This window comes from Capricornis sumatraensis, chromosome 1, assembly GCF_032405125.1.
Source record: "Capricornis sumatraensis isolate serow.1 chromosome 1, serow.2, whole genome shotgun sequence".
NCBI classification, from domain to species: domain Eukaryota; kingdom Metazoa; phylum Chordata; class Mammalia; order Artiodactyla; family Bovidae; genus Capricornis; species Capricornis sumatraensis.
Genome location: NC_091069.1, coordinates 7,543,326 through 7,570,901, shown reverse-complemented (window position 1 = coordinate 7,570,901; position 27,576 = coordinate 7,543,326). Strand labels below are relative to the sequence as shown.

Sequence of the window (27,576 nt, the reverse complement as noted above, 5' to 3'; positions counted from 1 at the left end):
GGGCGCCGCGTTCGCGCCCGGCGGTGACGTCACTTCCGGGGCGGAGGAGGCTGAGTGGTGCAGTGAGGGACAAACAAAAGGAGGCGCCGGAGGGGCGCAGTGGCCGGCAGCGGGACAGAGCGGCAGGGGCTCGGGGCTGCCTGCTGGGCGGCCGGGCGCGGCGGGCCCAGGTGAGCGGGTGGGGAGGGGAAGGGGGCGCGAGCTGTCATTTCTTGAAATCAACTCCTGGACGTCCTCGGCCAGCTGCCCGGCCCCAGGCGCCTTGGGCAGCTGGGACTGTGCCCGCCGGGGCTGGCTCACTGGGGGCCTCCCGCGTCAGCTCGGTTCTGCCTGCCTCCGGGTTCCCCACGCCCTGGGTCACAGGGGTCCCCCCCAGCCTCTCCCCGGCGCCGCGGCGCGCGAGCCCCCTCCCAGGCACCCTAGTGCCTCCCTGCGCTCTACATACCGGGAGTTTCCGCCTCGGCTCCCCCAGGTCCCCTTGTCATCTCCTGGGTTCCCCTAGATCCCCACCCCTCCACACACACACACTCCCCCACTTACTGGAGGTTCCACCTCTGGCCCTCTTTTTGGGACCTTCCCCACCCCCCCCCCTTTTTCAAAGGTTCTCCTGGGCTCCTGGCCCGTTCCTCTTGCCTCCTTTGGATCGGGCGGGAACTGTGCCCTGACTTGGGTGGGGGGAGGGCAGATTCCCTGGCGAGGCTCTTGGGGGCCTGTCTGGGCTGGGGTTCCTGGGAAGCCCAGTACAGGGGTCTGAGGTTCTGAACCCTGCCGGTGTCTTGTGCATCCAGATGGGCCTGAGAGCCAAGTCTGATGAGGTGCGGGCCAGAGACCTGGCAAAGTTGGCTGCCCAGCTGAAGCAGCATAGCCATGGGTTCTTGAGGCTCTCTGATGATTCTGCTTTCCCCTGGTCTGGACTGGAGTGAAACCGGGATTGGGCTGATTCTCTGCCGGTGCCAGTGCTGCCTTTTTTGGGAAGGAAGAGAGATGGTTGGGGGTGTTTCTGGCAGCAGCCTCCTCCTGATGGGGACTTGGTTGGAAGGGTGGGGCCGTCTCTTCCCTAAGGGCTCTTTCCCTGCGTTACCCCCCTGAAGCCTTTCTGGGATGAGGTGTGAGGGAAAGGGAATTTGGGCCTAAATTGTAGAGGAAGGATTTGGTGGAGCTTAAAAGCTCCCAAGGGCCTCTCCTACCTTTTCCATTAGGAATTACCTTATTCTCCTGACGAACTGTGTATCCTGCCAGCTGCGTAGACAGACGGGCAGACAGACAGACTGGAGGCAGGAGGAGGAGGTCTGATGTTGGTGGCTCTTCTTGTGGAGGGGATGGGGGAGTGAGAGTTTGTTCAGAGGGACTGGGCAGCGCCTTTGTGAAGGTCAAGTTTGGCTCTGGGCGGGGAGGGGGAGGCAAGGACAGATGACGTGCTGGAGGACTGGCTTTTGGAGAGGTGCTGGGGCGTGAATGACTGGCCCCCGCCACCCTGTATTCCCAGTTTTAGAGATTCTCTGGGGTTACCTCCCATGCCCTCTGGGCCTTCCAGGGTCTGTGGAGCACACAGCAAGGGCCTGAGGAATGTTTGTGACTTCCCCCTGTAACTCACCCAGATCCTGCATCTCTTGGGCATGCCCACTAGGAACCTGTTTCTTCTGCAGACTTCAAGTGGTCCTTCTGGACAGTGGGCGCTTGTGAGGATTGTCCCAGTGGGTCAGAACTCAGGGGGCTGGCTTGGCCTGGACCTCGCTTGTAGAGTTGAAGGGAAGGGATCAGCCTGTTCTCCTTACTCTCCTGAGAGTGGAGATGATTCTGGGTTTTCACACACTGATGGTGTAAGACCTCATGGGGAGTCAGGTGGGTTAGATGTGGGGCTCTAGAGCCCAGCACACCTCCTCTCCCTGCCTTGACTCATTCATTCATTCATTCATTCAACCATCCTTTGGTAAGTGCCTGGCCTGAGCCAGGAATGGTGCTAGGAGAACACGGTCCCTGGCTAGTAGTCTGGGAGGAGAGGCAGACAGGAAAACGTTGACACAGTGGCCAGCATAATGCTAACAATGTCTCAGAGGCAGCGCAGAGGAAAGAGGCATTAGCTGTGGCTGAGTGTGCAGGGGAGTGGTCTGTGTGTGTTTCCCGGAAGAGGAAGGGTAAGGAGAATCAGTGCCAGTGAGTCCTGTGGCCTGAGTTCTGGGCCGGCCTCTGCCATGGGCAAGTGACTGGCTTTCCCAGCCTCGGTGTAAATCCCTCTCCTTGCCAAGTCAGACGGGGGTGAGGGTAGAGCCTGGCTTCCGTGCCGTCATGGACCCAGGTGCTTCTCTGCCCAGCCGCCATCACTCTGCGTGGGGCTCTCTGAGAGGCTGGAAACCATCTCTTGCTTCTTTCCTCGCAGCAGAGCCTGGGCATTGAGCAGCTGTGAGAAACGTTCCATGGCATAAGCAGCTGAAAGGCGCCACGATCCCTTTGTCTGTGTAACCATCTCCCCCTACCACCACCCCTTTCCCCTTCCTACTCCTTGTCGTTTCCCCCTTCACTAATGGCTGGGCCACACTCCCAGCACCTGGCTGGTTTAAAGGCTCCCCCTCCCTGGCAGAGGATGAGATGGTTGGAGGGCATCACTGACTCAGTGGACACGAGTCTAAATGGACTCTGGGAGATATAGTGAAGGGCAGGGAAGCCCCGCGTGCTGCAGTCCACAGGGGTCGCGAAGAGTAGGACACGACTGAGCAACTGAACGGCAGCAACAGCCCTATAGTGGTCTGATCACACTTCTCTCCCCACCCTCCTGACCTGTGAGCAGTTCTGAGCAGAGTGCCTGGCGTGGAGTAGATGCTCACTAAACGCTCCTCGACTGTGGATGATGGTTGGATTTTGTTTTCGAGTTGAGCTGAGGGCGTGTCTCTGCCTGGATCCGGCTCACCCCTCTACAGCTCACCTCTCGCCACTTTCCGCCTCCAGCCCTGGATCCAGCCAGGCTGAACCGCTCAGCGTGCTCTAGAAGTCATGTTGTCTTCCCTCCAGGCAAACATGTGCTGTCCCTTCTGCCTGGAATGCTCTCTTTCCAACTCCCACTCTTTCCCAGGAAGTCAGCTTAGGCAACACCCTCTCCAGGGAGCCTTCCCTGACCCGACTCGTTTGGGTCTAGTGCTTCTTCCCCGTTCCCAGAGGGCCCAGGTTCCCCCAGCAGAGCCCCAGGTACTCAAGAGCCAGTGATAACTTTTGCCTTGGCATCTCCCCAGTAGACTGTCCGATTCTTTGGCGTCACCCTGGTCCAGACCGGGCAGCGAGCAGGGGCTCTGAAACTGTCGGCAGCCCAGCAGGTAACGCTGATTCCCACACACCTCCCTGCTCACGGTAGCTCTTGCTTCCTCGTAGGCAGGCGGCTTCCATGGAGCGAAAGGAATGCCAGGACCCTGCCCAGACAGACGTGGGCCAACCTCAGCACCATCAGCTAGCTCACAGATAGCAGAGCCGTCCTCAGGGTAAGGACTGGGCCCCCTCCCTCCAGGCCACCCTCGGCCCCCAGGCAGGGGGCAGAGGGCAGTGTCCCTGTCCCCACAGCCCTTTGCTCTTGCTGTAAGGCCAGGGCTTCTAGGACAGGGGTGCAGAAGACAAAACTCTTCTTCCTTCTCCCAACTCAGGGGTCAGCTGCATAGCACTGGGGCTTCCCAGGTGGCGCTAGTGGTAAAGAACCTGCCTGCCAGTGCAGGAGATGTGGGTTTGATCCCTGGGTCAGGAAGATCCCCTGGAGGAGAGCATAGCAACCCACTCCAGTATTCTTGCCTGGAGAACCCCACGAACAGAGGCGTCTGGCAGGCTACTGCCCATGGAGTCACAAAGAGTCAGACACGACTGAAGCGACTTAGCACGTATATGCACGCCATACCCAGCAGGTGTGAACCTGCATTGTGAACCCCTGGCTTTTGTCAGTCTTGGGTGGTGGTTCATGCTGTCTCGTGACCATGTTTCCCAAGGTATGTTCCGTGGGACACCAGTTTCTCTGGGCACAGTGGTCGGGTGACTCCAGGAACAGTAACTTGTCATGGTCCGGGCTGCAGGACCTCTCAGAGCCTTGACGGGTGTCTCAGAGCTGACTGAGAGCGTGAGTCTCTGAGAGAGAGCCAGCGAGCTGTTTTTCCCCCACACTGTCACGTGGACATCTTTGAAGATGGAGGGGGGGGCGGTGTCTTGGCCTCTGCTTTGGAGAACAGTTCCCAAAGGCAGGAGTGTCCACCGGTTAGAACCCAGACGCTGTGGTCAGACCTGGGTGTGAGTCCCAGCTGCCAGATGCTCGATAGGTGACTGTGGGCCAGTCGCGGTGCCTCTCGGAGCCTCAGTTTCCTCATCTGTGAAAAGAGGGTGATATTAGCTCCTTGCCTCCCTTGAGAGTATCTTGAAGATTAAATATGTCGATACAGGGAAGGTGGCTCAGGGTGTCCTCAAACATGTTCTCTAAGCATAGTGGGTGTGGGTATAAGCTGCTTAATAATTTGTAAAACAAACCCAATCAATGATTTCTTTGGTCATTTGTGGAAGCTCAGACAGTGGCCTTGATCCACCCTCACCCACCTCCCCACCCCTGCTGTTTATAGACATGGAAACCGGGGCTCAGAGGAAGGAAGCAACTCATCGGGTCGGAAGGCAGGGATGTGGGGCTGGAGCCAGGTCCTGGAATCCCAGACTGGGGTCCTTTATTCTCCATGCCTTCACCTCCCACCGTGGCTTTTTGTTAATGTAGGCCTTGCCCTCCCCAGCCTGGATTTTAGAAGAAATGGTATCTCCAGGGTTTTTTGTTTGTTTGTTTTGCTTTGCTTTGTTTTTGTAATTACCAGCAAAGTTGCACGCCCTCATGTGTTTTTTTGTTTGTTTTGTTTTGATTTTAATGCCTTGTGGAAAGTCTCCTGTGGTCCCTGTCTCCAGAGACCTGAGAGGGGAGGGCTGGATTTGCCCGCATGCATTGTTAGCATTTGCCTTTTTTCTTAAACTCAAGTCCGTCCTGTTAGAGCTGCTGGTTTGCTGCTTTCTCCTGTCTCATTGCACAGTCCTCCCTGGACCTCTTTCCTGGTGAGGGTCGAGCTGTGGGTGAGTCCCGCCAGAAGGCCCCTACCCACTCCCGTTCCTCCCACCCACAGCGCTCCCCTGCCTCCCCATCCCGGGGTTTCTGAGCTGTTTGTCGGGACATTTACAGCAGCAGAGGGCGGTGGGAAGTGCCTGGTGTGTGATTCTGTTGACTGTCTTGTTTACTGGGACAAGGTCAGCAAACCCCAGGCCTGCCCCGTAGGAGTTTCCTGTTGGTTTTGAAGAACTCTGCCAGCACCCCCTGCCCCAGTAGCAGAGGCCTGATCTCAGTTCTCTGGCCAGCGGCGAGCAGGAAGCAGCACATCCTACTTATCTGAGATCAGAACTCCTCCTCCTTGCCGGGGAGGAATGGCCTGGGCCAGCCCGAGAGGTTTTGGCCTCCAGGTCTGGGCCCTGTTCTGTCTGCCTGAGGCAGGGCCACAGTGTGGCGCTGGCCTGAGCCTGGCCCTGACTCGGTTCACCAGGCCGTCCTGGTGGATGGTTTGGTCTCGGTCCCCCGAGCACTCCTCTTAGGTTTTAGCCTTGAGAGTGGACAGGTGAAGCGAAGGTGGGGCGCTGCCCTGGGGCCAGGATCTCAGGATACCCCGCTGGGGCGTAGATACCTCTGGCTAGATTTTTTTTTTTCCGGCAGAAGGGACCCCTGGGTAGCCTGATGGGCAGAACCACCCTGAGAGTCAGGTCTGTGCAGAATGCGTCCCTCCGCTGGCGGAGCTCAGCTTTCCATCCAGACCGTCTGCCTCTCCCGTTTCTTCTTCCCAGTCTTTCCTGGAATCTTTTTCCTTCTGGCACGGGCCTCTTTGGGCCACCTCTTGTGGGGGCCCCAGACCTGGCCTCTCGGTGGACGACGCTCTGCTCGCCTTCCTTCCAGCAGCAGAGCCTTCATGTCCATGATGGCTGTGGTCCGAGCCCAGGTGGCGGGCTGGTCACCATGAAGTTTGCCATCTGACACACCACAGTCTCCTGGTTGAGGGCGCATTACTTTTCCAGGTGAGGAGACCAGGGCTGGAGGTATGAAGGTTCTTGCTGGAAGTTGTACAGTTCAGGTGGTAGAGCCAGGGCGTGGACCTGGGTCTGTATGTCTGGACAGCTGTGCTTTTTTTTTCTGATCGGTACCTGTTTTTTTTTTTTTTCTTTTCCTTTCCATTTTTTTTTATTTGGCTGCACCAGGTCTTAGTTACAGTATGTGAGGTCTTTAGTTGCAGCATGTAAGATCTAGTTCCCTGACCAGGGATCGAACCCGGGTACTCTGCTCTGGGAGCGCAGAGTCTTAGCTACTGGACCACCGGGGCAGTCCCAGCCTGTGCTCTTTCTAGCCCACCTCTCGTTTGTCTTTTTCTCTAGGTTCTCTGGCTTGCGGGTACTTCAGAGTTGTTTGGGAGCTTGTTCAAAATGCTGATTCCTCTGGACCCATCACCACAGGCCTGCAGCGACTGAGTAGGGGGTGGGCCCAGGAATCTGCATTTTGAAGAAGCTCCCCAGGCCATCGTGGGGCTGAGGACCTGCCAACCATGCCGGTGAACACTGACCAGGGCTTCTCCACCGGCCCTGGTCTCAACCTCTATCTGCCACCAGGCGCCCTTGGCATGGAATCAGGGCTGGGCTCCCTTGGGCCCCGGCTCTTAGTGACTTCCTAGCGTGTGTAGGGTGGGAAGGCTGAGGTTTCTAGAATGACTTTTCCTCCCAGCCACAAACATCTCCCTGCTCTCTTCCCCGATGTGTTTCTATTGCATTTCACATCTCGTAGGAAGTTCTATGTTTAACCGTCTCTTGAGGACTTAAAACCTCCAAATTAAATGGACACTGAGATACAGCCTCAAGTCTGGAGCCATGTTCCACCAGAGAAGCAGCTGTAAAATTCCACGGCTCTCACATGCCACCTGGGCACCCCAGAGGCACCTCCACCAACCTCATACCCCTGGCAGAGTCGGCCTGTGGACGGACATGCCAACTGGGTAGGGCCACACAGAAGTCCTGCCGTCACATCTCCTGGCTGGATACCTGGGGGCAGCCCTTTCCAGTCTGGAGAGCTGGGCAACAGGCAGCTTACCCTTGGCCAGGCCCTCCTCACTCACAGTCCCCTGGGACCTCGGCAAATGCGTCTGTGACCTCTCTTTGGGGCTTCTGCCCACTTTTCGTACCCTGTCTGGGAAGGCGGTGCTGGTGTTCAAAGCAGATCAAGACCTGTCTTCAAGGCCCTTCTGCCCCGCATGGAGCCAGACCCAGAGCTGGGCTCCCTCCCAGAGTTTCCTTAAAACTGTACCTAAGAGACCAGAGATATCTGAGGATGGCCTTCTGGAGTTCCCTGCAGAGACCTCGATTCCAGGTACCCCTCTGGAAACAGGGATCTTGTCCCAGGAAGCATTTGCAGGGTTCTGGGTGCCCAGGTAGGCCCAGGAGACCTGCTGGCCTTCGAGACAGGCAGGCATGCAAGGGAAAGGCAGACCAGACGGGTGGCGGTCTTTCCCGCCATCTCCTAGCTGTGTGGCCTCGGGCAGGCCAGTTAACCTCTGGGCCTGACTTCACACCCCTAAAGGGACTGATGAAACCTCCCGTAAAAAAAAAAAAAAAAAGCAGCTAACATTACAGAGTCTTTCTATGAGGCAGGCTCTGAGCCAAAAGCTTCCTATGGACCGCCACCTCAGTCCTCACTGCCGCCCTGACCAGGAATACCATTTCCTAGATGAGGAAACCAGGGACCCGGGAGGGAAGTGACTCCCAGGGCCATGCGCCAGTGAGGCGGGGAGCTGTACCAGGTTCCTGGAGGTTGGGAGCCGAGGCCCTGGACGCGCCAGGCCCGGTGCTGACGCACAGGCCACGTCAGTGACCCAGAGCCCATGGCAGTAACACACCCGCCTGGTGGGGCAAGGGGGCCGGCCTGAGCCTCGGACCCGGCCTGCGGCCTCTGTGTGCTTGGCCGCAGGGGAACCAAGGTGGGTATCCTTCACCGGTCACCTTTCCCCCAGGAGGCCACCGCACCCTTGCAAGAGCGCTTGAGGACCAACCTGTTTGGGAGGCCCGGCCCACATGGAGAGCAGTTTGGAATGGAAACTTGTTCTCTCCCTGCTCCAGACTGCCTCCCTTCTTCTTTCCCCGAAAGTGAGGGTGTGCCCTTCGACGCAGGGTGCATGGAGCCAGGCAGCACCCCCAGCCCACAGCTGCTGACTCACCCCGGTGGGTGTGGGGGCCTCAAGGGCAGCGCCGGCTCTGGGGCGGCCGGGGGCTGGGTGTCCCAGATGATGGGTGGGCCCTCTCCTCCCCCCGCCCCCTCGCCATCCACCCCTACCTCCGGCCCCTGCTCTGGGAGCAGAGGAGGCCCCAGGGTGCTGACCGAGGAGCAGATTCACAGGCCCAGAGTGCACCCAGGGCAGGGCCAGTGACCCAGTGTCTTCCTCGGATCTCTTGGGAAAGGCCCTTCCCCCTTCCCTGGGAGAGCCTTGGAGGGCCAGCCTCCCCAAGCGTGGTACAAGGAGGGGCGAGGGGGCCAGCCTCGGCCTCCCCTCCCTCCCGCCTGAGAAGTATTCCCAGCCTCTCAATTTGGGTTTTAACAAAGGGCTCTCTGTGCCCTGTTTACCCACAGCCTGGCCGGCCTGCCACGGCTCAGGTGTAAAAGCCAAGCGCTGCGGGCCGGCGTGGGGGTGGTCGGAGCCTGCCTGCTTGGCCACCCTCTGGACGGAGGGGCGGCATGTCGTTTCTTCGACTTCCTTCCCCATCTGTGAGAGGCCCTGCGAGGACATCAACAGCGTGGAGCGGGCTTGACCCCTCAGGGTGGTTCTGCGGGTGGCTCGCCAGCTCTCTGTCTGGTCCTGGAGTCCTGAGCCGGGGCTGCAGGAGTGCAAGGCCCTGGAGTGTGGCGTCTTGAGTCCTGGGAGGTCCTGGGGGCTCGGGGATGCCTGGTCTGTGATTGGAGGGGCTTGTGCTTGGGGCTCAGCCCTCTCTCGGGTATCTGTTCCCCAGTGAATTCTGGGAGGGCTCTCTGCAAAGGCAGGTGGATTAGATCAGCACAGTGCGTCTCCCTGTGTGCCGGCCTTGGGTTGTGCCATAGACATGCACTGTGCTCTTTTTAATTCTCACACTAAGCCTCTGAGATTGGTACTATAACATTCCCATTTTATAGTCGAGGAAACTGAGGCTCAGAGAAGAGCACTCATTGGCCCCGGGCTCTGAGCCCACCCACGCTGAGGCCTGGCCTCCCCACGCCCCACGTGCGCGTGTTAGGGCACACCTGGGTAGGGCAGGCAGGAGCGGGCGAACCTTTTTCATACTCAACAGATAGCAGGTACTAGTGCTTGTAAACCATTTTACACTCTTCAGAAAGCACACAGTGAGGAAGGTCTTTTGTTCCTTTTCCCAGTTATTTTTTTCTACTCACAGAAGTACCAGATTTGAGTACCAAACATGGAAATCATAAAGTATTTGTCCATTTTGTAACATTTTATATCACTTTATAATACATGATACATCATGTAGCTTAAAGATTGGTCAGCATTTTTTTTTTTTTTTTGACTGTGGCTGGTGGCTCGTGGGATATCAGTTCCCCGACCAGTTATTGAACCCAGGTCAGCACAGTGAAAGCTTGGAATCCTAACCACTAGGCCACCAGGGAACACCCAGCATCTTTTATTATTACTTAATATCTCTTGGACATCTTTTGGGTCACTGTATACAGATATGAGGTAGGTAGCATTGTTTTTGTTTTAAAGTTGCAAAAAACAAGTCTTGGGCTAAATAATTTGCCTGGTGTGTTGTCGTTTAGTTGCTAAGTTGTATCCAACTCTTTTGCGACCCTGTGGACTGGAGCCCGCCAGGCTCCTCTGTCCATGGGATTTCCCAGGCAGGAATACTGGGGTGGGCTGCCATGTCCCTTCTCCAGGGGCTCTTCCCCACCTGGAGATGGAACCCGCATCTCCTGTATTGGCAGGCAGATTCTTTATCACTGACCCTCCGGAGATTCACTGATTCGCCTGGAGTCATGAATTGTTTCATGTACAGCTGGATTTGAACCCGCATCTCCCCAACTCCAGAGCTATTGCTCTTCACACTCCTTGGGATCTGTCTGCCACCACGGGGAGAAGAGGGGCCCTCTGGGTTGCCTCAGGAACCTGGTCTCATTTCTCCATCTGCGGATGCTGCCCAGTGGAAAGGGTCTGGCTGCTTCCTGCTCACTTTCCGCGTCTCCCTGAGGCGGGAAGGACCAGGCGGGGGTGATGCTGCGCTGTGCAGTATCGTCAGAGGCCACAGGTGCTGCTGCGCCGGCCAGGAGCAGGCCAGGTAGAAAGAGTGGAGTCTGCTGCCCTGGCGATGGCCTAGTAGCTGCTGCCTCCTTCTGAGCCCCGCAGGTGCAAAGACCAGAGAGCAGACCAGTCCGGAGGGGGAGAAACAGATGGTTATTGTGGTGAATTCTGTATGAGACAGTTTAAGCACCTGCAAAAGTTATGAAACTAGAACAGGTATCTTTGTACCCAGGACTTAGCTTTGCCAGATCTTAATGTTTTGTAATTGCCTCAGATACACACACACACAGATGCACACACATACACATAGAGATACACACACACACACACTCTCTCTCTCAAATCATTTCAGATGCAGTTGAAGCCTCTTCCCCAATCCCATTTTCTTCCCTCTTTAGATGAAATTACCAGCTTGATTTTGGCGCTCTCCTTGCACTTGGTAAAGAATCTGCCTGCAATGCAGGAGCTTCAGGTTTGATTCCTGGGTCAGGAAGATCCTCTGGAGGAGGAAATGGCAACTCACTCCAGGATTCTTGCCTGGGAAATCCCACGGGCAGAGGAGCCTTAGAGGGCTACAGTCCATGGGGTCGCAAAGAGTTGGGCATGACTTACTGACTAAACAAGAACATGCGTGTTTCTAATACCTGTGCCGCAGTTGGGTATATACATTGCAGAAAACCTTAGATAATGTGTGTATTCTATAGCTTGTTTTGAGGTTCAGCATTGTTTTGGACATTGTTTTGGGAAAGAAATGACAACCCACTCCAGGATTCTTGCCTGGAAAATCCCATGCAGAGACTGGTGAGCTGCAGTCCACGGGGTCACAGAGAGTTGGCCTCGACTAAGCACTTCACTTTCACTTTTTTTCATGTTGATACATGTTGATACTTTCATGGCTTCAGCATTTCACTGTATTCTCGGAGTAATTCATCCTTTCTCCTGTTGTTGGATATCTAGGTTTTTGACTTTTTGCTATCAGGAACAACTCTGGAGTGATCATTTTTGTCCGTGGCTTCACACATACATGTAAAGCAACCCTCAGAGCCTTAGGAGCCAAATTGCTGGGTCAGAGGATACATGCATGCATTCTATCTTCTCATCTAAGAATTCAACATTTTTGGCCAATCGCAGGGGAATGAAATGGCTGGTGATTGTCTTAATTTGCATTCCCTGATTAACGACAAGATTAAGAATTATTTCATACGTGAATTTCCATTGTGTGTGTTTTTTTTTTTCCTGTGAATTGTCTATTCATGGTTTGCCTTTTTTTTTTCCCTATTAGTTTGTCTTTTCTGTGTATCTGGAGGAGTTCTGGCTTTGTTCTGGGTATTAATCCTTTGGCAGGTAAACCCACTGCAAGTGTCTCCTCCAGGTCTGTGGGTGCATTTCACTTTCTAGGTCCTTTGATGTGCGTCCATTTTAACTGTAATGTGGTCCATAGATGAGCCTCTTCCCGTAAGGATTTGTACTCATTTGGGATAAGAGATCTTTCCCCGTCCTAAAGACATTAAGGTGGTCTGTTAGATTTTTTTTTAAACATTTGCAAGTTTTGCCTTAGGTCTTGAATTTATTGGAATTTATTTTCCTGCAAGTCGATAGATGGGGTGTGCTTTTCTTCTGTGGGTAACTAGGCCAGCTCCATTTATGGACGCCCGTTCTTTTCTCCCCAGCCTGCAAAATCGACACTGTCACTGTCTACGTTTCCAGAAATTTCGGGGTCTCTTAGGCTTGCTCGGAGCTTCCCTGGTGGCTCAGAGGGTAAAGCATCTGCCTGCAATCCCGGAAACCCGGGTTCGATCCCTGGGTCAGGAAGATCCCCTGGAGAAGGAAATGGCTGCAGTCCATGGGGTCGCAAAGAGTCAGACACGACTGAGCGACTTCACTCACTCACTTAGGCTTGCTCTTCTGGTCCCCTGGTCCATCTGTCCATCCCCACATCAACGCCGAATTGGTCGAATTCCGAGGCCTTTATAGTAGGTCTCCTCCCACGTTAGTCTTCCCAGGTGTCGTACCTGTTCTTGATCCTTGGGAATCTTGACTTTTAAAAATCTTTTTTTCTTAATTCCCTGAGTAACGTATTGTTATAACAGAAAACAGAGGTAAGTTTGGGGTTAAAAAAAGGTTATAAACGTCAGTCTAATGTCACTGTCAGTATTTTTTAAATATACGTCTAAGTTATTGCAAAAGGCTTATTCCTCTATCATGGTCTCGTTACCTCCTTTTTGCATTGAAGATATTTTGTCATGTCGTCAGGTCATCAAGTGTTTTGCTGTAACATGTTTTCATTGTTTTATAGTATTCCATCATCAGATCATTAAATGGGTATTTAACTGATCGCCCAGTAACAGGCATCTGGACGGTTTCCAGTTCTCCTGGGGTATAAATAACACCACGGTGAATGTCCCTGTAACTAAACTTTTGTCCTAGAATCTTGCCCTGACGATTGCCCACCTCCTTCCTGTCACCTCCCCCTCCCAGCTCAGCCCAGTTCAGCAAACCTTTACTCCACTTTCTGTGTTCCGGACTCTGCATGGGGGCTGGGATGAGTCTGGAGCGGTCCCTGCCCTGCAGGGCTCCCAGCCTACCTTGCTGACCTCGCTATGGGTAATCTCTTGCCCATGAGCTTTCACATGGTGCAGCTGGGGTGAATCCCAGCTCGCAGTAGCTTTAAGTGATGCCTCTGTTCTGGAAGAAGGGTTAGAGCAGAGGACAGCAGGACACACGGCCTTTTTGTCTTTCTCAGCCGCCTGGATTTCAGCCCTTTAATCTTTGTCTTCTATTCAGGATCCTCTCCAAATTCTCCACCTCTTGGGGTTGAGACCTGACCCAACCAGACTCCCCATCACCGGCCCCACCCAGATTGCCCTCTGAGAACCACAAAAGAACACCTGAACTCTCCACCTGAGGGCTCAGTTTTTCTTTCTTTTCTTCTAGGCTCTATTTATTTTAAATTCTATGCTACTTTTCAATCACAAAGGTAATGCCTGCTGGTAAAGACATTACAGTTTCCTTTCATCCTGCCTCCTGTTCCCACTCTTAACAGGGAGCCATTCCCCAAGTGGGTCAGGGTTTATCAACATGGCAATGTATTTATTTATTGTTCTGAATCTCGCTTTATTTTCAAAATGGCGTTACACCCAGAGCTCCTTTATTCTGCTGAAAAGGCCCTGTTGCATTCTGGCGGCCTCTTGAAGGGACCAGGATCTGCTCACCGCCCGCCTCTTGTGTGCCCGGCCTCGTCTAACTGTGTCCCCATGCCAGGTGTCAGGGCCAGCGTCGCGGGCGCTTTTCCTTCTGTTTTCTTCCATCATGCTCCAGGTCTGTGCTCTTTTCATCCACCCATCAGCTGTCTGCTGAAGTCAGGATTGCCGTCGGGGGCCAGGTCTGTGCCTGTCTCAGCCTCATTCCACAGATGGGGGGACCAAGGCTCAGAGGGGTGAAGTCCCCTGCCCAGCGTCACTCCACTGCTGAGTGGCAAAGCCTACCTGGCCCTCCCTCTAAGCCCCCATCACCGTACTCCTTGCTCTCCACCTGCCTGAGGTCCGCCCCGCCCCCCCCCCGACAGGTTGTCTGGGAAACCTCACTTACTCCTGTGACTCCCTGATAGTCCGGAGAGTTTGGCAGGGCATCTGTTACCACGGGCATTTTATCACAGAGAGACGAAGTCTGGGCTGCTGGAGGCGCCTCCCCCTCCCTGCTGGCTTTAGGCAGGGGTGGCCAGGACAGTGAGTGAGTGTCTGGGTGATGCCAGTGGGGAGGGAGGTGTTGGAGTGAGCCAAAGCCTAGATCGCACGCCCCATGATCCTTGACTGCCTTATGCAAAACGTGGGCACACCCATGGCAGATTCTGTATTCCTCTCCTGATGGGGAAACAGGCCCCAGAGAGTAGCTCTTGCACACCTCTGCTGGGGGCAGTCCTGGCTGCAGAGGCCTCAGTGCAGGAAGGGGATGAACGCACTGCCTGCAGGAAACTTTCTGGAAAGGACGTTTTCTGTAACTGGGAGAAAAGGTCCCCACTCCCTTGAATCTGCCCCCTTTACCTTATAGTGCTTTCCTGACCATCCCCAGGTAGGCCTGGGGTAGCTGTGGGGTGGGAGCTGCTCCCTGGAAATGCTGCTTGTCGGGGCTCCACCCCAGGTCTGGGTTAAAGGTGACAGGCAGTGTGACGCTGGGCACATGACCTCTCTCCCCGAGTCTCAGTTTCCCTATCTGTAAAATGGGCGTGTGGAATATTAGTCAGCCTGGAAAAGGAAGGAAATTGCTTCCTTTTCCTGGCATCTGATACTCAGATGGTAAAGAATCTGCCTGTAATGCGAGAGACCCAGTTTCGATCCCTGGGTCAGGAAGATCCCCTGGAGGAGGGCATGGCAACCCACTCCAGTATTCTTGCCTGGAGAAACCCCATAGACAGAGGAGCCCGGCAGGCCACAGTCCGTGGGGTGGCAAGGAGTTGGACAAGACAGCGACTTCCACTTTTACAACATGGAGGCACTTGGAGGACATTATGTTAGGTGGACGAAACCAGTCCCCAAGGGGCAAATAGCGCATGATCTACTTCTGTGAGGTCCCTGGAGTAGTCAGATTCATGCTGCCAGAAAGAATGGCGGTGCTCGGGCTGGGGCGGGGAGGGGGAGTCAGTGCTCTCCGTGGAGACAGTTTCAGTTTTACAAGACGAGAAGAGTTCTGGAGATGGGTGGTCGGTGATGGCCACGCAGCAGAATGAAATACCTTACGTGTATTTTACAGCAGTGTGCACTCCTGGGCTCCGAGGGCTCTGGGCTGGGCCCTCATTCTCAGAACAGGGAGTGGCTCCAGCTGTGGGTGTCTCCTCACCTTGAGTCACCAGCTCCTGGGCAGGTCCCTGCGCCGGCCCTCCCTGCCTGAGGGGGCTCTGCTCCTTCCCCTGGGGAGGGCTGGGCAGGAACCGGGAGGGAGGGGCGCCCACAATTGCCTTAGCTTCCTCCCAGGCCCCCACCCCCACTCTGCCAGGCCAGCCCACCACCCCCAGGCCACGCCCTTCCCCCACCCCACTTCTTCCCCTTGCCTTCTCAGGTGTGCTCTTGATACTTTAGCGCCTGCTGTGTGCGGCAGACCCTTGCCCTCCAGCAGCATCTGGGCGGAGGTTGAGGATGGATGACAACCAGCCCGGGCTGCCTGCTGCCCTCTCTGCCCAAAGTGCTTTAGAAGCTTGGGATTCCCTGGGCCTTTCCCAAAGCCCTGCAAGCAACCTGCCCTGACCACCCGGCCGTCTCTTCTTGGGGACCCATCCAGGGCAAGGCACCGCATCCCTGGCCCCCTGGGGACGAAAGCCTGGGCTTTGGCACCTGTGCCTTCTTTCCAGATTTCCCCCAAAACGCCATCAGAGAGGGGCGGGGACTTGTCCAGAATCCCACAGTGAGTTAGTGGCAGAGGCCAAAACGTGGCACAGCTAGAGAGCAACCCCCCACCTCGCCAGGTCCCCCCCAGTGAGGCCAGGCCTGCGCTTGTCAGCTGTGTGGCCTGGGCCCCTTGCCTGACCCCTCTCAACCCCTGTGTCTTCTCCCAGGGCTGAGGAGGTGCCAGGAGCCCCCAGGACCATCACAGGACTATCCCCTCCACGAAGCCCTTCTCAGCAGGGAGGTGTAGCCACGGTTTACAGAGAGTTCAGAATGAAAGTGTTGAGGGGGCCAGGAGGAGCCAGACACACTGGGTGGACGGGATGGTCTCCCCCTTGGAGCCTCCGGGTCCCTCACCTGTGATGGAGAGTGGACCTCCCACCTCAGACCCAAAACAACGTAAGCAAAGCCCAAGACAGCAGGGCCTGGTCCTCCTGGTGCGAGAGGCAGGCTGTTCTCCATTGCGTGACACACCCACTCCCCCAAAGCAGCAAGGCTGCAACCACATCCTGCCTGGTCACAGACTGCCCCCACCCCCAGTGCCTGGCAGTCTGCCTCGGCGGTCCCAGCCCCGGACTTTCCAGGGGCAGGCTCTCGCACGTCCTCGGGCCCTCGGTCCTGTCCCCTCCTCCCTTCCGGTCGCCAGACTTTGGGCGCCTGCCTGGACGTGGACTTGGGGAGCCAGGAAGGGAGGGAGGAGTTGTCGGGGTGTCATTCAGCTGTTGGGGAGGGGCCGGCTGCGTGATTCAGCATCCCCTGGATGCCCGCTCTTCCAGGAGTGTGGGTGGCGCGAGGAGCCAGTTGGTCATTAGAGGGCCTTCCTGCGGGGTGGGCACTTACTAGGAGGGCCGACCCCCTGGGCTGGAGCCGCCAGCCCAGGGCGGGTAGTGGTGTCTGCTGGCCCCACGGTGACCTGAGCTCTGGGAATCCTGGCAGGAGGGGGTCAGGAAGCAGGACTCCTGGGCTCCACCTCTTGGCACTGCCCTGTGTGGGGCCTTGAGCAGTGGGGGGACAGCGAGCCTGAGCCCTGGGGAGGACTCGCGTGGGGAGGCTTCAGTTTGGTCTCGGCTCTGCCCCGATTGTAGAGTGACTTTGGGCAGGTGATGCCGGTGAGCCTCTCAGTTGTCCCCATCTGTGAAATAGGGCCCTGCATCTGGATGTCAGAGCGACTCCACGAGGTGGACCCCATGGTGAGGGCTTAGCCTGGTGCCTGGCACGTGTCCGTCTGTTGAGCACTCCGCTTCCCTCAAGGGCTCTAGGTTTGCCTCCCTCCTGTCCTTACCCGTGCATGCCCATGATGATACGAGCATCTGGCGTTTGCAGGGAGGCCCTGTCCTCCGAAGTGTTTGTCACTATTAATACTATCAGTAATCAAAATAAGGTCCCCAGTCTCATAACCTGGGGCCTTTGTGCCTCTCCCCACAGACCCATTTGTCAAAACACAGGTATTTAAATCTTGGTTTAAAAATCTAGACTCTGGATTAGAAAACGGTAAAATGTAAAAATCACATTTCTTTTTTTGCAGGGAATGTTCTTTTTAAAAATTTTTTATATATTTGGCTGCACCGGGTATTAGTTGTGGCCTGTGGGATCTATTTCCCTAACCAGGGATTGAACCCGGGCCCCCTGTGTTGGGAGTACAGAGTCTTAGCCACTGGACCCTCAGGGAAGTCCCCCAAATCATAATTTTATTTGCGAAAGGACTGGAAGGTTATCACTCAGTGAAAAGTTAACAGGGGTGGGTGACTCTGGGTGGTGTTCTTACAGGGTTTTTTTTTTTTTCTGTCCATAATGCTTTATACATTTTCCTGATTGTTCTCCAGTGAACACCTAGTCCCTTTCTTGTCTGTTACAGCCTCATGGCCCTAGCAGCATTGTAAGAGTGACGTGTCCTGGCAGGGTGCTCCCTGCTGGCCCAGGGATTCAGGGTTTCTTCGCGGGGTCATTTTGTTGCACACCTTGCCCCTGGCTGCGCTTCCTGAATGTGGCCTCGAAGTCAAGCGTTAAAAAAAAAAACAGACTCCCAGGCTCTACCCAGGACCTGCCGAGTGGGACTCTGCTGGGGGAGAATCTGCTGCTGTTCTAAATTTCTTTACAAACACACGTGGATGCACACAGCCGGAAACAATCTGACGTAAATGCCCTCAGCGTGTGACCCTGTCATCCTGCTTTCTAGTCCTGCTGCCCAGCCCCTCCTCCAGGCACCCGTCATTACAGCCTGCTGTGTGTTTGTCTTTCCTGCCGCTCTCCCCACACACCCAGAATCCTGTGTGGCCGTATTTACACGCACACACACGTGGAATGTTTTAAGCTTCCTTATTTGTTCTGTAGAAGCTAGTTCATAGTCCACCCCCCTCTTCTACACTTGGCTTTTCTCACACTTTGAATAAATCTCTTCAAGGACTTTGAATTAATCTCCTGGTGGTCCAGCGGTTAGGACTCTGACCTCTACTGCAGACGGCCTGGGTTCAGTCCCTGGTGGGGGAATTAAGATCCCGCAAGCTGTACGGCCACTCTTAAGATCACTGGTGTGGCTTCATGGCTCCTGGTTCTGAAGGAGCTGTAAGTTTTCAGCTGGCCCCTGTGGTTGGTCTTATCATTAACAGGATGGGGTCTAGACAGGACTTCTGGACTGTTCCTGCTGGAAGGCGGGGGTCCCTATGAGGTTCTTTAGTGATCTGTCAGCATGGCCTGGACTTCATGCCTCAGCCTTCCTATCTGTGGAATGGGGAGCTGCCCACCTTCCCTGCGGTGGTTTCCCTCCAGCCACCCAGTGACCATCTGGTTTCTGGACCAAGGCCACTCCGTGGGCTGCCCTGTGAGTGTTGCCCAGCTAGTGTGACTCACAGCTAGCCTCGAGGTGGAATTTTGGACAATGGGTCCATAGTCTCCTGCCCCTGCCCCCCCGGGTCTCAGAAAGCCCAGCTACCCCCCAGTAACCCCCTCCCGTGGTCCCTTTCAGGTTGAACCATGATTCCGGTGACAGAGCTCCGCTACTTTGCGGACACGCAGCCAGCGTACCGGATCCTGAAGCCGTGGTGGGACGTGTTCACCGACTACATCTCCATCGTCATGCTGATGATCGCTGTCTTCGGGGGCACGCTGCAGGTCACCCAAGACAAGATGATCTGCCTGCCCTGTAAGTGGGTTACCAAGGACTCCTGCAACGACTCGTTCCGGGGCTGGGCGGCCCCCGGCCCAGAGCCCTCCTACCCCAACTCCACCATCGGGCCGACCCCCGACCCCGGCCCCACCGGCATCAAGTACGACCTGGACCGGCACCAGTACAACTACGTGGACGCCGTGTGCTATGAGAACCGCCTGCACTGGTTCGCCAAGTACTTCCCCTACCTGGTGCTTCTGCACACGCTCATCTTCCTGGCCTGCAGCAACTTCTGGTTCAAGTTCCCGCGCACCAGCTCCAAGCTGGAGCACTTCGTGTCCATCCTGCTCAAGTGCTTCGACTCGCCCTGGACCACGCGGGCCCTGTCGGAGACGGTGGTGGAGGAGAGCGACCCCAAGCCGGCCTTCAGCAAGATGAACGGCTCCATGGACAAGAAGTCGTCGACGGTCAGCGAGGACGTGGAGGCCACTGTGCCCATGCTGCAGCGGACCAAGTCTCGGATCGAGCAGGGCATCGTGGACCGCTCGGAGACAGGCGTGCTGGACAAGAAGGAGGGTGAGCAGGCCAAGGCGCTGTTCGAGAAGGTGAAGAAGTTCCGGACCCACGTGGAGGAGGGGGACATCGTGTACCGCCTGTACATGCGGCAGACCATCATCAAGGTGATCAAGTTCATTCTCATCATCTGCTACACCGTCTACTATGTGCACAACATCAAGTTCGACGTGGACTGCACGGTGGACATCGAGAGCCTGACAGGCTACCGCACGTACCGGTGCGCCCACCCGCTGGCCACGCTCTTCAAGATCCTGGCATCCTTCTACATCAGCCTGGTCATCTTCTACGGCCTCATCTGCATGTACACACTCTGGTGGATGCTGCGGCGCTCCCTGAAGAAGTACTCGTTCGAGTCCATCCGCGAGGAGAGCAGCTACAGCGACATCCCCGACGTCAAGAACGACTTCGCCTTCATGCTGCACCTCATCGACCAGTACGACCCGCTCTACTCAAAGCGCTTCGCCGTCTTCCTGTCGGAGGTGAGTGAGAACAAGCTGCGGCAGCTGAACCTCAACAACGAGTGGACGCTGGACAAGCTGCGCCAGCGGCTCACCAAGAACGCGCAGGACAAGCTGGAGCTGCACCTGTTCATGCTCAGTGGCATCCCTGACACTGTGTTCGACCTGGTGGAGCTGGAGGTGCTGAAGCTGGAGCTGATCCCCGACGTGACCATCCCGCCCAGCATTGCACAGCTCACAGGCCTCAAGGAGCTGTGGCTGTACCACACGGCCGCCAAGATCGAGGCGCCCGCCCTGGCCTTCCTGCGAGAGAACCTGCGGGCGCTGCACATCAAGTTCACGGACATCAAGGAGATCCCGCTGTGGATTTACAGCCTGAAGACGCTGGAGGAGCTGCACCTGACCGGCAACCTGAGTGCCGAGAACAACCGCTTCATCGTCATCGACGGGCTCCGCGAGCTCAAGCGGCTCAAGGTGCTGCGGCTGAAGAGCAATCTGAGCAAGCTGCCGCAGGTGGTCACGGACGTGGGAGTGCACCTGCAGAAGCTGTCCATCAACAATGAGGGCACGAAGCTCATCGTGCTCAACAGCCTCAAGAAGATGGCCAACCTGACGGAGCTGGAGCTCATCCGCTGCGACCTGGAGCGCATCCCCCACTCCATCTTCAGCCTCCACAACCTGCAGGAGATCGACCTCAAGGACAACAACCTCAAGACCATCGAGGAGATCATCAGCTTCCAGCACCTGCACCGCCTCACCTGCCTTAAGCTGTGGTACAACCACATTGCCTACATCCCCATCCAGATCGGCAACCTCACCAACCTCGAGCGCCTCTACCTGAACCGCAACAAGATCGAGAAGATCCCCACTCAGCTCTTCTACTGCCGCAAGCTGCGCTACCTGGACCTCAGCCACAACAACCTGACCTTCCTCCCTGCTGACATCGGCCTCCTGCAGAGCCTCCAGAACCTGGCCGTCACGGCCAACCGGGTGAGTGGCCCATGGCAGGGCAGGGGTGTGTGTTTCTGGACAGTCTGGCACCCCTGAGTCTGGGGTCTGCAGCTGTGGTTCCCAGAAGCACCTAGGGGAGGAGCTGGATGAAAATCCAGATTCCCAGGTGGCTTTTCCCCCCGCCGTCCCCCAGCCCAGACCCGCTGAATCAGGATCCGTGGACTGGGGAGCCTGTCTCGACTGCAGGATGTGGCCAACTTCTGCTAGGAGGGATGGTGTGCCGGTCCCCAGGGTGGCTTTGGGCAGGTTCCTTGGAGACGGGGATGTCCACAGGCAGGAGTCTTCTCTGTCAGGGCTCGGTGGTGGGAGGCAGGACTCGGCCTAGGGCTTGTGGTATCTTCCTCAGCTTGTCCTGGACCAGACTTGGAGCCCAGGATGGGCCCACCCAGGACAGAAACTGTGGGTGCCTGGTGCACCTCCCAGAGCCACTCATACCCTCTACCCTCTCTGCCTGTCGAGGGTGGCGAAAGGCAGAGTTGGGCTCCGCTGGGGCTGGCTTGTCACCACCTGTCTTTCTGGAGAGGAAATTGTGCAAGCTGTCGTGGGCCTGCAGAGCTGAAGGCCACACCCTGGCGGTGATCTAGACCTTTCTCGGTTCCTCCGCACCCACCCCTTGCCTGTCTGGGGAAGCACCCCCCCACCCACCCAAGGGCCCCTCTGTGAAAGCAGGCGGGTAGAGGTTTGAGGGCAGGTGGTCCTGTGGCTTTGTGGCCTGGCCTCTGCCACAGCTGCTGGGGTGCCTTCCCTTTGCCCTGCCCACTCCTGCTGGGGACCTGATGCTGGAAGGAAGTCTTCCTAGTTCCTACTCTGGGTGGAAACCCTCTCGAAGGGAGGCAGGTGGTTTCAGGGAGGACAGCAGGGGCTTGCTTCAGCAGTTGGGAGGCAGCAGCCCCTGAAATGCCCCCATTCCTGGGAGGGACACGCCCTGTCCAGCATCACTCACGCAGGAGGGTCAGGCACCCCAGACCTCTGACCGCTGGAACACCTCCGCTCTTCCCCAAGCGTCTCTCCCTGGGAACCAGAGATTGTGACAAAGCGTTCCTTTCCCCCCATATTATACGCATGTGCACGTATGAGAGCATACAGGGGTGACGGTCAGATCCCAGGCTGCTTCACGCTAGAGATCTGCCCCCGGGGCCCAGGACAGGCCCACCGCCCACCAGTCAGGAAAATTTGACTCCTGGGAGCAGCCCCATTTGGGGAGGAGGGGACAACCACAACCCTTTCTTCAGCATGTGGAGGGGGACCAGGCGGCTCCCCGCTAGATACCCAGTGGAGGAGGGTGTGGCTGGCCCCCAGCCGGGCACCCCGTCCTGCCCACCCTCCCCGCCTCCCCAGCTCTTTGCTCCAGGAGCAGCTGTCAGGGTCACGCGTTAACTGAGGTCACCCTTCAGGAAGCGGTAGTGGCGCAAGGCACGCAGTCCCTGAGGAAGGAGACCCTCTGGCCCCCAGTTCAGCACAGTGCTTCATCACGTCCTGTCCCCACCCCCTGGAATCCCAGAGGCCTTTGTAGGGAAAGAAAGTTCCTTCTAGCCAGACTTGGTCGGGCTCCTCCTCCTTCCCAGCGGGAGCCCTCCCCGCCTTCCTGCCTCCCTCTGGGCCTAGCGGTTCCTTGGTTCCTCGTGAGTCACCCCCCCACACCCCCGGGCTACTGCCTGTGAAGTGGACAGGGTGGGTGAGTGTGGGTCGACTCAGGCCCTCACCTCGAATTTTCTCGGGTTTCAAGTCATGCTGACGAATACCTTGTTAAGGGTCATATTCCTTCCATGGTTATTCGAATATTCATTCATTGATTTGGCAAGTGTTCTCTGTGCACTCCTAGTGGGGAGCGAGGAGCCGGGGGTCCCCAAGAACCAACAAGGCCCCCTGGTCCATCCTGACCTCACTGCTTGCAAGGACAAACGGGTAACTCGAAGGTAGCACCCTGGACTGGGCCGGGGGCTGGGGTCAGCACGGGGCAGGCAGGTCTCCTGGAGGAGGGGACGTCTCACCTGGCCCTGAGGGATGAGGAGGAGTCAGCCATGCGTAGAGGAGAGGGAACTTCTAGCAGGTTCTGTCCACAGGGAAATGAAAGCCGGGGGTGGACCAGTGAGCTGAGCCTCTGGAATTTGGACTCCCCCCACCACCGAAGCCAGGGCTGAAGGCATCTTGTTTTTCCCACTTGGTTGCAGATTACCTGCCTCGTGTCCCTTCCTTCCCTCTGCTATCTGAAGACCTGGATCTTGACTCTTCTGTCCAGTGCCTGACTTGGGGCAAACTGTCCACCAAATTCCCCCTGCCTGATTGAGGGAGGAAGGGTCTGCCTTGGAATGCAGAGAGCTGGCTCTCCCTGGAGCTCCAGGAGGCGGGGGCGGGGCAGGACAGAGGTCCAGAGCTATAGAAACCTGTGTGCAGGGTCTTCCCTGTGGTCCAGTGGTTAAGGCTTCGCCTTCCAATGCAGAGGGTACAGGTTCCATCCCTGGTTGGAGAGCTAAGGTCCCACATGCCCTAGAGCCAAAAGAATGCAAACTTAAAAAAGAAACAATATTGTAACGAACTCAGTAAAGACTTTACAAGCTGTCCACATCAAAAATAATTCTTTAAAAACAAACCTGCTTGCAGCTGTCAGGAGGGGGTGCGGCCTGTTCTCACTTGGCTGCCTGGGTGGCTGGAGGGTCCTTGAGGCAGGACGAAGCACCGGTTTTCAGAGAGGAGAGGGTAGGTTCCGTGTTGGGATGTCCAGGGGACCAGGTTAAGTCAGCCTGAACCTGAAGCTCAGGGAGTCATCCCCCAGGCTCCTGGGTGAAGCTCGGTCCTTCCTGAGTCTGGGAGGGGTAGGGGGTGGGCTAGAGGGTGGGGGCTAGGGAGTGTGGCTGGAGCCTTTGGGAGGGGCAGTGGAGAGCAGGGCCAGGCAGGTGGGTGCACAGCCCGTGCAGGAATCGGGTGATGACAGAACATGGGCAGGTCCAGTGGATGAGGAGTGGCCGCGGGTGGCTCTGGCCAGGTAGTTTCCAGGTCGCGCAGGGGTAGAAGCCGGCTCCTGGCGGGCCAAGAGAGACGGCATCTTTCTAGGCGGTTTGTCGGGAAGGTCGCAGAGGCTTCTGGGAGGGCTGTCTTGTTTTTTCCAAGGACCAGGTGGACTTGAGGGATAGCCAGTGTTGATGGGGGAGCCGTCGAGGTCCCTGAGGAGGTGGGCGAGGGCGGGATTGGGGTGATGGGAGTCGACTTCGTGCCTTCAGTGCACGAGCACACCTCAGGAGGAAGGACAGGAGCGGCCAGGGCGGCGGACCGAGGCATCAGAGCCACCTTCCCCTCCCTCTGTGGGGCCTGCAGAGAGCTGGCCGCAGAGCGGGGGTGCCCCAGGGAGGGAGTGTGTCGGGGGAGAGCCCCGATGTGAACCCCAGTTCTGCCACCCGCTGGTCCAGTCCTTCCCGTTCCCCAGCCACTGTCTGTGTCACCGGAGGAGGCCAGTTTTGGGTGCAGTGGGGTCTCTGGGAGGCTCTGGTCCTGCCGGAACCCACTTCTCATCTGTCCTCTGGCCTTCCTGGAGTCCCTGCCTACCTGGAAGCCATGCCTGCCCGATTCCTGACCATTGGGCACAGCAGTGGCAGGTTTGTAGGCCAGGTCAGGAGTCTCCTTTAAGACATCCACAGTGCCCCTCTTGGCATGGCCTCTGCCTGGCCTCAGCATCCTCAGCAGGAACATGCGGATGGTGACAGAGCAAGCTGCCCGTCACCCTTCTGTAGGCTCGGGGCCCATCCCCTGGCTCCTGCTCTGCTGGAGGTCTCCCTCCTGTCCGCCATATCTGAAGGAGCTGGTAGGAGAACAGGCTGAGGAAGTGCTCATGTCTGTAGCTGATTGCTCACAGGAGGGCAGGGAGGAAGCCAGCCTTTATGGGGCTGTTCCCGTGTGTCCCCACCTAGCTGCACCCTTTGCTCCTTGCTCCACCAACAGAGTGGACAGTTAGAGCACGGACTCTTGAGCCAGATTCATGTCTTGGCTCCACCGCTTTCCAGCTGTGAACCTCTCAGCAGGCTGGATCCTTCAGGGCCTCAGTTTTCTCATCTGTAACGTGGAACAAGTGTTTCCAAAGTACTTGCAGGTAGTTCTGAAGAGTTCAACTATTAATACCATCAGTGCTCAGAGTGAACCTGTCCTGTAGTAAGCGACAAGTGGGTATTGCCTCTTATTCAAACTTTGCAGAATCAGGAGAGGGCCCTGAATGGCCAAGACTGGGCTCCCTGCACCCACCCTCAGCCTGTGACTTGACAGATAAGGAAACTGAGGCCCAGAAGGGGAAGTGACACAGCTGGGATTCTGACCCTGTTGGTGAGCTCTCCCTAGTTCTCAGCTGAGGTTATAGAGTTTTCTCAGCAGGCTGCTGTGCTTTCATAAATTGTTCTTAAACCCAGCAGGACCCCCAGCCCGGCTCCTGGTGAGCCCTGGGTGGTAGAGGAGGGGATGGTGCTGGTAGCAGCTGACTCCTGTGATTTGCTTTGGAAGGGGTGGGGGGTGCCAGGTGCTGGGAGACAGCAGGGAGCATGGCACACCCAGCCCTGCCCTCTCAAGAGTCCCTGGGTCTGCCAGTGACAGGAGATCAAGCAGTTTTACCACATGGAGGGATCAGTGCTGTTGGGGGAACATGGTCGCCTTAGGTTACCAGGAGGTCAAGGAAGGCTTCCTGGAGGAAGTGACAGCAAAGCCAAGACATGCAGAACACGGGGGAGTTAGCCAGACTCGGGCCCAGCTTGTGCTGGTCCCTGAGGTCCGGGGTAGCTGAAATGGGCATCAGAGAAAGTGCCAATGCCTGGGGGAGGGAAGCCGGGGGCCCCGAGCCCCAGGTCCCAGTTGCGTCTGCTTCACTGTGCCCTTTTCTCCTTTCCTCTAGATCGAGGCACTGCCCCCTGAGCTCTTCCAGTGCCGGAAGCTGCGGGCCCTGCACCTGGGCAACAACGTGCTACAGTCGCTGCCCTCGCGGGTGGGCGAGCTGACCAGCCTGACCCAGATCGAGCTACGTGGCAACCGGCTGGAGTGCCTGCCTGTGGAGCTGGGCGAGTGCCCACTGCTCAAGCGCAGTGGCCTGGTGGTGGAGGAGGACCTGTTCAACACCCTGCCCCCTGAGGTGAAGGAGCGGCTCTGGAGGGCCGACAAGGAGCAGGCCTGAGCATCCACGGCTGTGGAGCCCGCGTGGCCCGGAGTGCGCGGCCTGCCGCTGGACCTCCGTGCAGGCCTCGGGCCCAGGAACCCAGGAGCCCCGGACGGACCACCAGCCCAGCTTGTCAGCGGGGGCGCAGGAGCCGGGCCGGGCGACAGGACCGCACCTGAGGGGCTGGCCCCTTTTCTCCTCGAGACTCGTGCCCCCCAGGGCGGGCGCCTGAGGGGGAGATCAGAGACCTACAGTCCGTCTCCCAGCGAGCACAGTATTTGGACAATCAGGGCCTGCTCCCTGGAGGCCATCGCTGCCCCAGAGGCTGAGCCGACGCCAGAGGTCCAGGGACACCTTCTTAGTTCTTGGTATTTATTTTCTCCACCTCCCGCCCCCTCACTCCAGATAACTTATACATTCCCAAGAAAGGTCAGCTCAGATGTGGGGGGTCTTAGAGGAATCGTAGCCGTATTTCCGTTTTCCTTTTCTTGGTGATCCCGCCAGCATTTAGCGCCCACCCAGACGTGAGCAGAGCGGTCCAGGGTGAACCAGCTGTGAGACAGTCACCTCGGAGGTGCCAGGCTGGGCTCTGGGGGCACAGCCTGTGGGAAAGCAGGCCGCCAGGCAGAGAAGCCAGGCCCAGGGTTTGCTGTCACAGTTGAGATTTTTTTTTTTTTAAGGAGAAAGAAATTTTTTGAAAATTGATGGTTTGGGTATCAAAAAGAAAAAAAAAACTTAAAAAAAAAGGACACTAAAGGCCAGTGAGTTGGAGTCTCGGGGCAGGACAAGCGTCCTCCCTGAGCAGAGCAGCAGGGCACTGAATTAGCTTCCTTCCCCTGGGGTGCAGGCTGCAGGCCGCCTCCAGTCCGCGGTGACCTCGGTCCAGGAGTCTGTCTGTTCCTCTCCCCTCCTAGAGCGGGGATTATTTTGTTTTGTTTTTTTGGTGTCTTGTTTTCTTTCTCCTCCATGTATCTTGGCAGGCTCTCGTTTCTGTGGCTGTTGGCCAAAGGGAATGTTCCGGAGCTGCCAAGAAGGGAGGGGACTCGGGTTGGCTAATCCCCAGATGAACGGTGCTCCGCCCCCGCCCCCCTCCCCGCTGTGCCCCCCCCCCCCCACCGCCGGCCTGCCTCCTCACCCTGACTTTGTTGCAGTGTTAAGGAGTCCAGAGGAGCCACCTCACCTGGACTCTGCTTTCCCACCTCATGTGTCATGAGTTAGCCCAGTGCCACCACTAGCCTGAGCTGCTGACGTCAGCGCTGTTCCCACCTGGTGACGTGCCACCCGGTCCTTCAGCACGGGACACCTGGAGGCGGGGTCGCCACCGGGCTAGACGGGCTCTCCAGGTTCTGGATACGGTTTCTGTCCCAGGCGCCCAGCCCACGCAGCGCCTGGTGGCGGGAAAGCCGGCTCACTTTATTGAGATCAGTCTCCGGGGTCCCCGCCACCTTCGATCGATCACTTGGACACTAAGGCACGTTCTAGCGTCTCTCGTCTTCACGATTATGTCCATTTGTCCATTTGTGTTTTCCGCGCCGTGTCATCAGATATAATCCTCAGAATAACGCACACTAGCCTCTGACAACCATGAAGCAATCCGTTACACGTGGGTCTGAACTTGTGGACTCGGTTCAAA

The 27,576-nt window shown here is 56.9% G+C and overlaps 1 protein-coding gene across 2 annotated transcripts; it reads left to right on the top strand.

Annotated features, from left to right (window-relative positions):
• Positions 1 to 80: 80 nt before the first annotated feature.
• LRRC8A (leucine rich repeat containing 8 VRAC subunit A) lies at positions 81 to 27,576 on the top strand. Of its 2 annotated transcripts, XM_068984876.1 has the most exons (4): positions 81 to 170; positions 3,361 to 3,467; positions 18,633 to 20,797; positions 25,686 to 27,576. In XM_068984876.1, the coding sequence occupies exons 3-4, from the start codon at positions 18,641 to 18,643 to the stop codon at positions 25,959 to 25,961; spliced, it is 2,433 nt and encodes an 810-aa protein (XP_068840977.1). In that variant the 5' UTR covers positions 81 to 170; positions 3,361 to 3,467; positions 18,633 to 18,640; the 3' UTR covers positions 25,962 to 27,576. The 2 variants fall into 2 exon arrangements, with proteins under 2 accessions (XP_068840977.1, XP_068841048.1); XM_068984947.1 differs by lacking the exon at positions 3,361 to 3,467.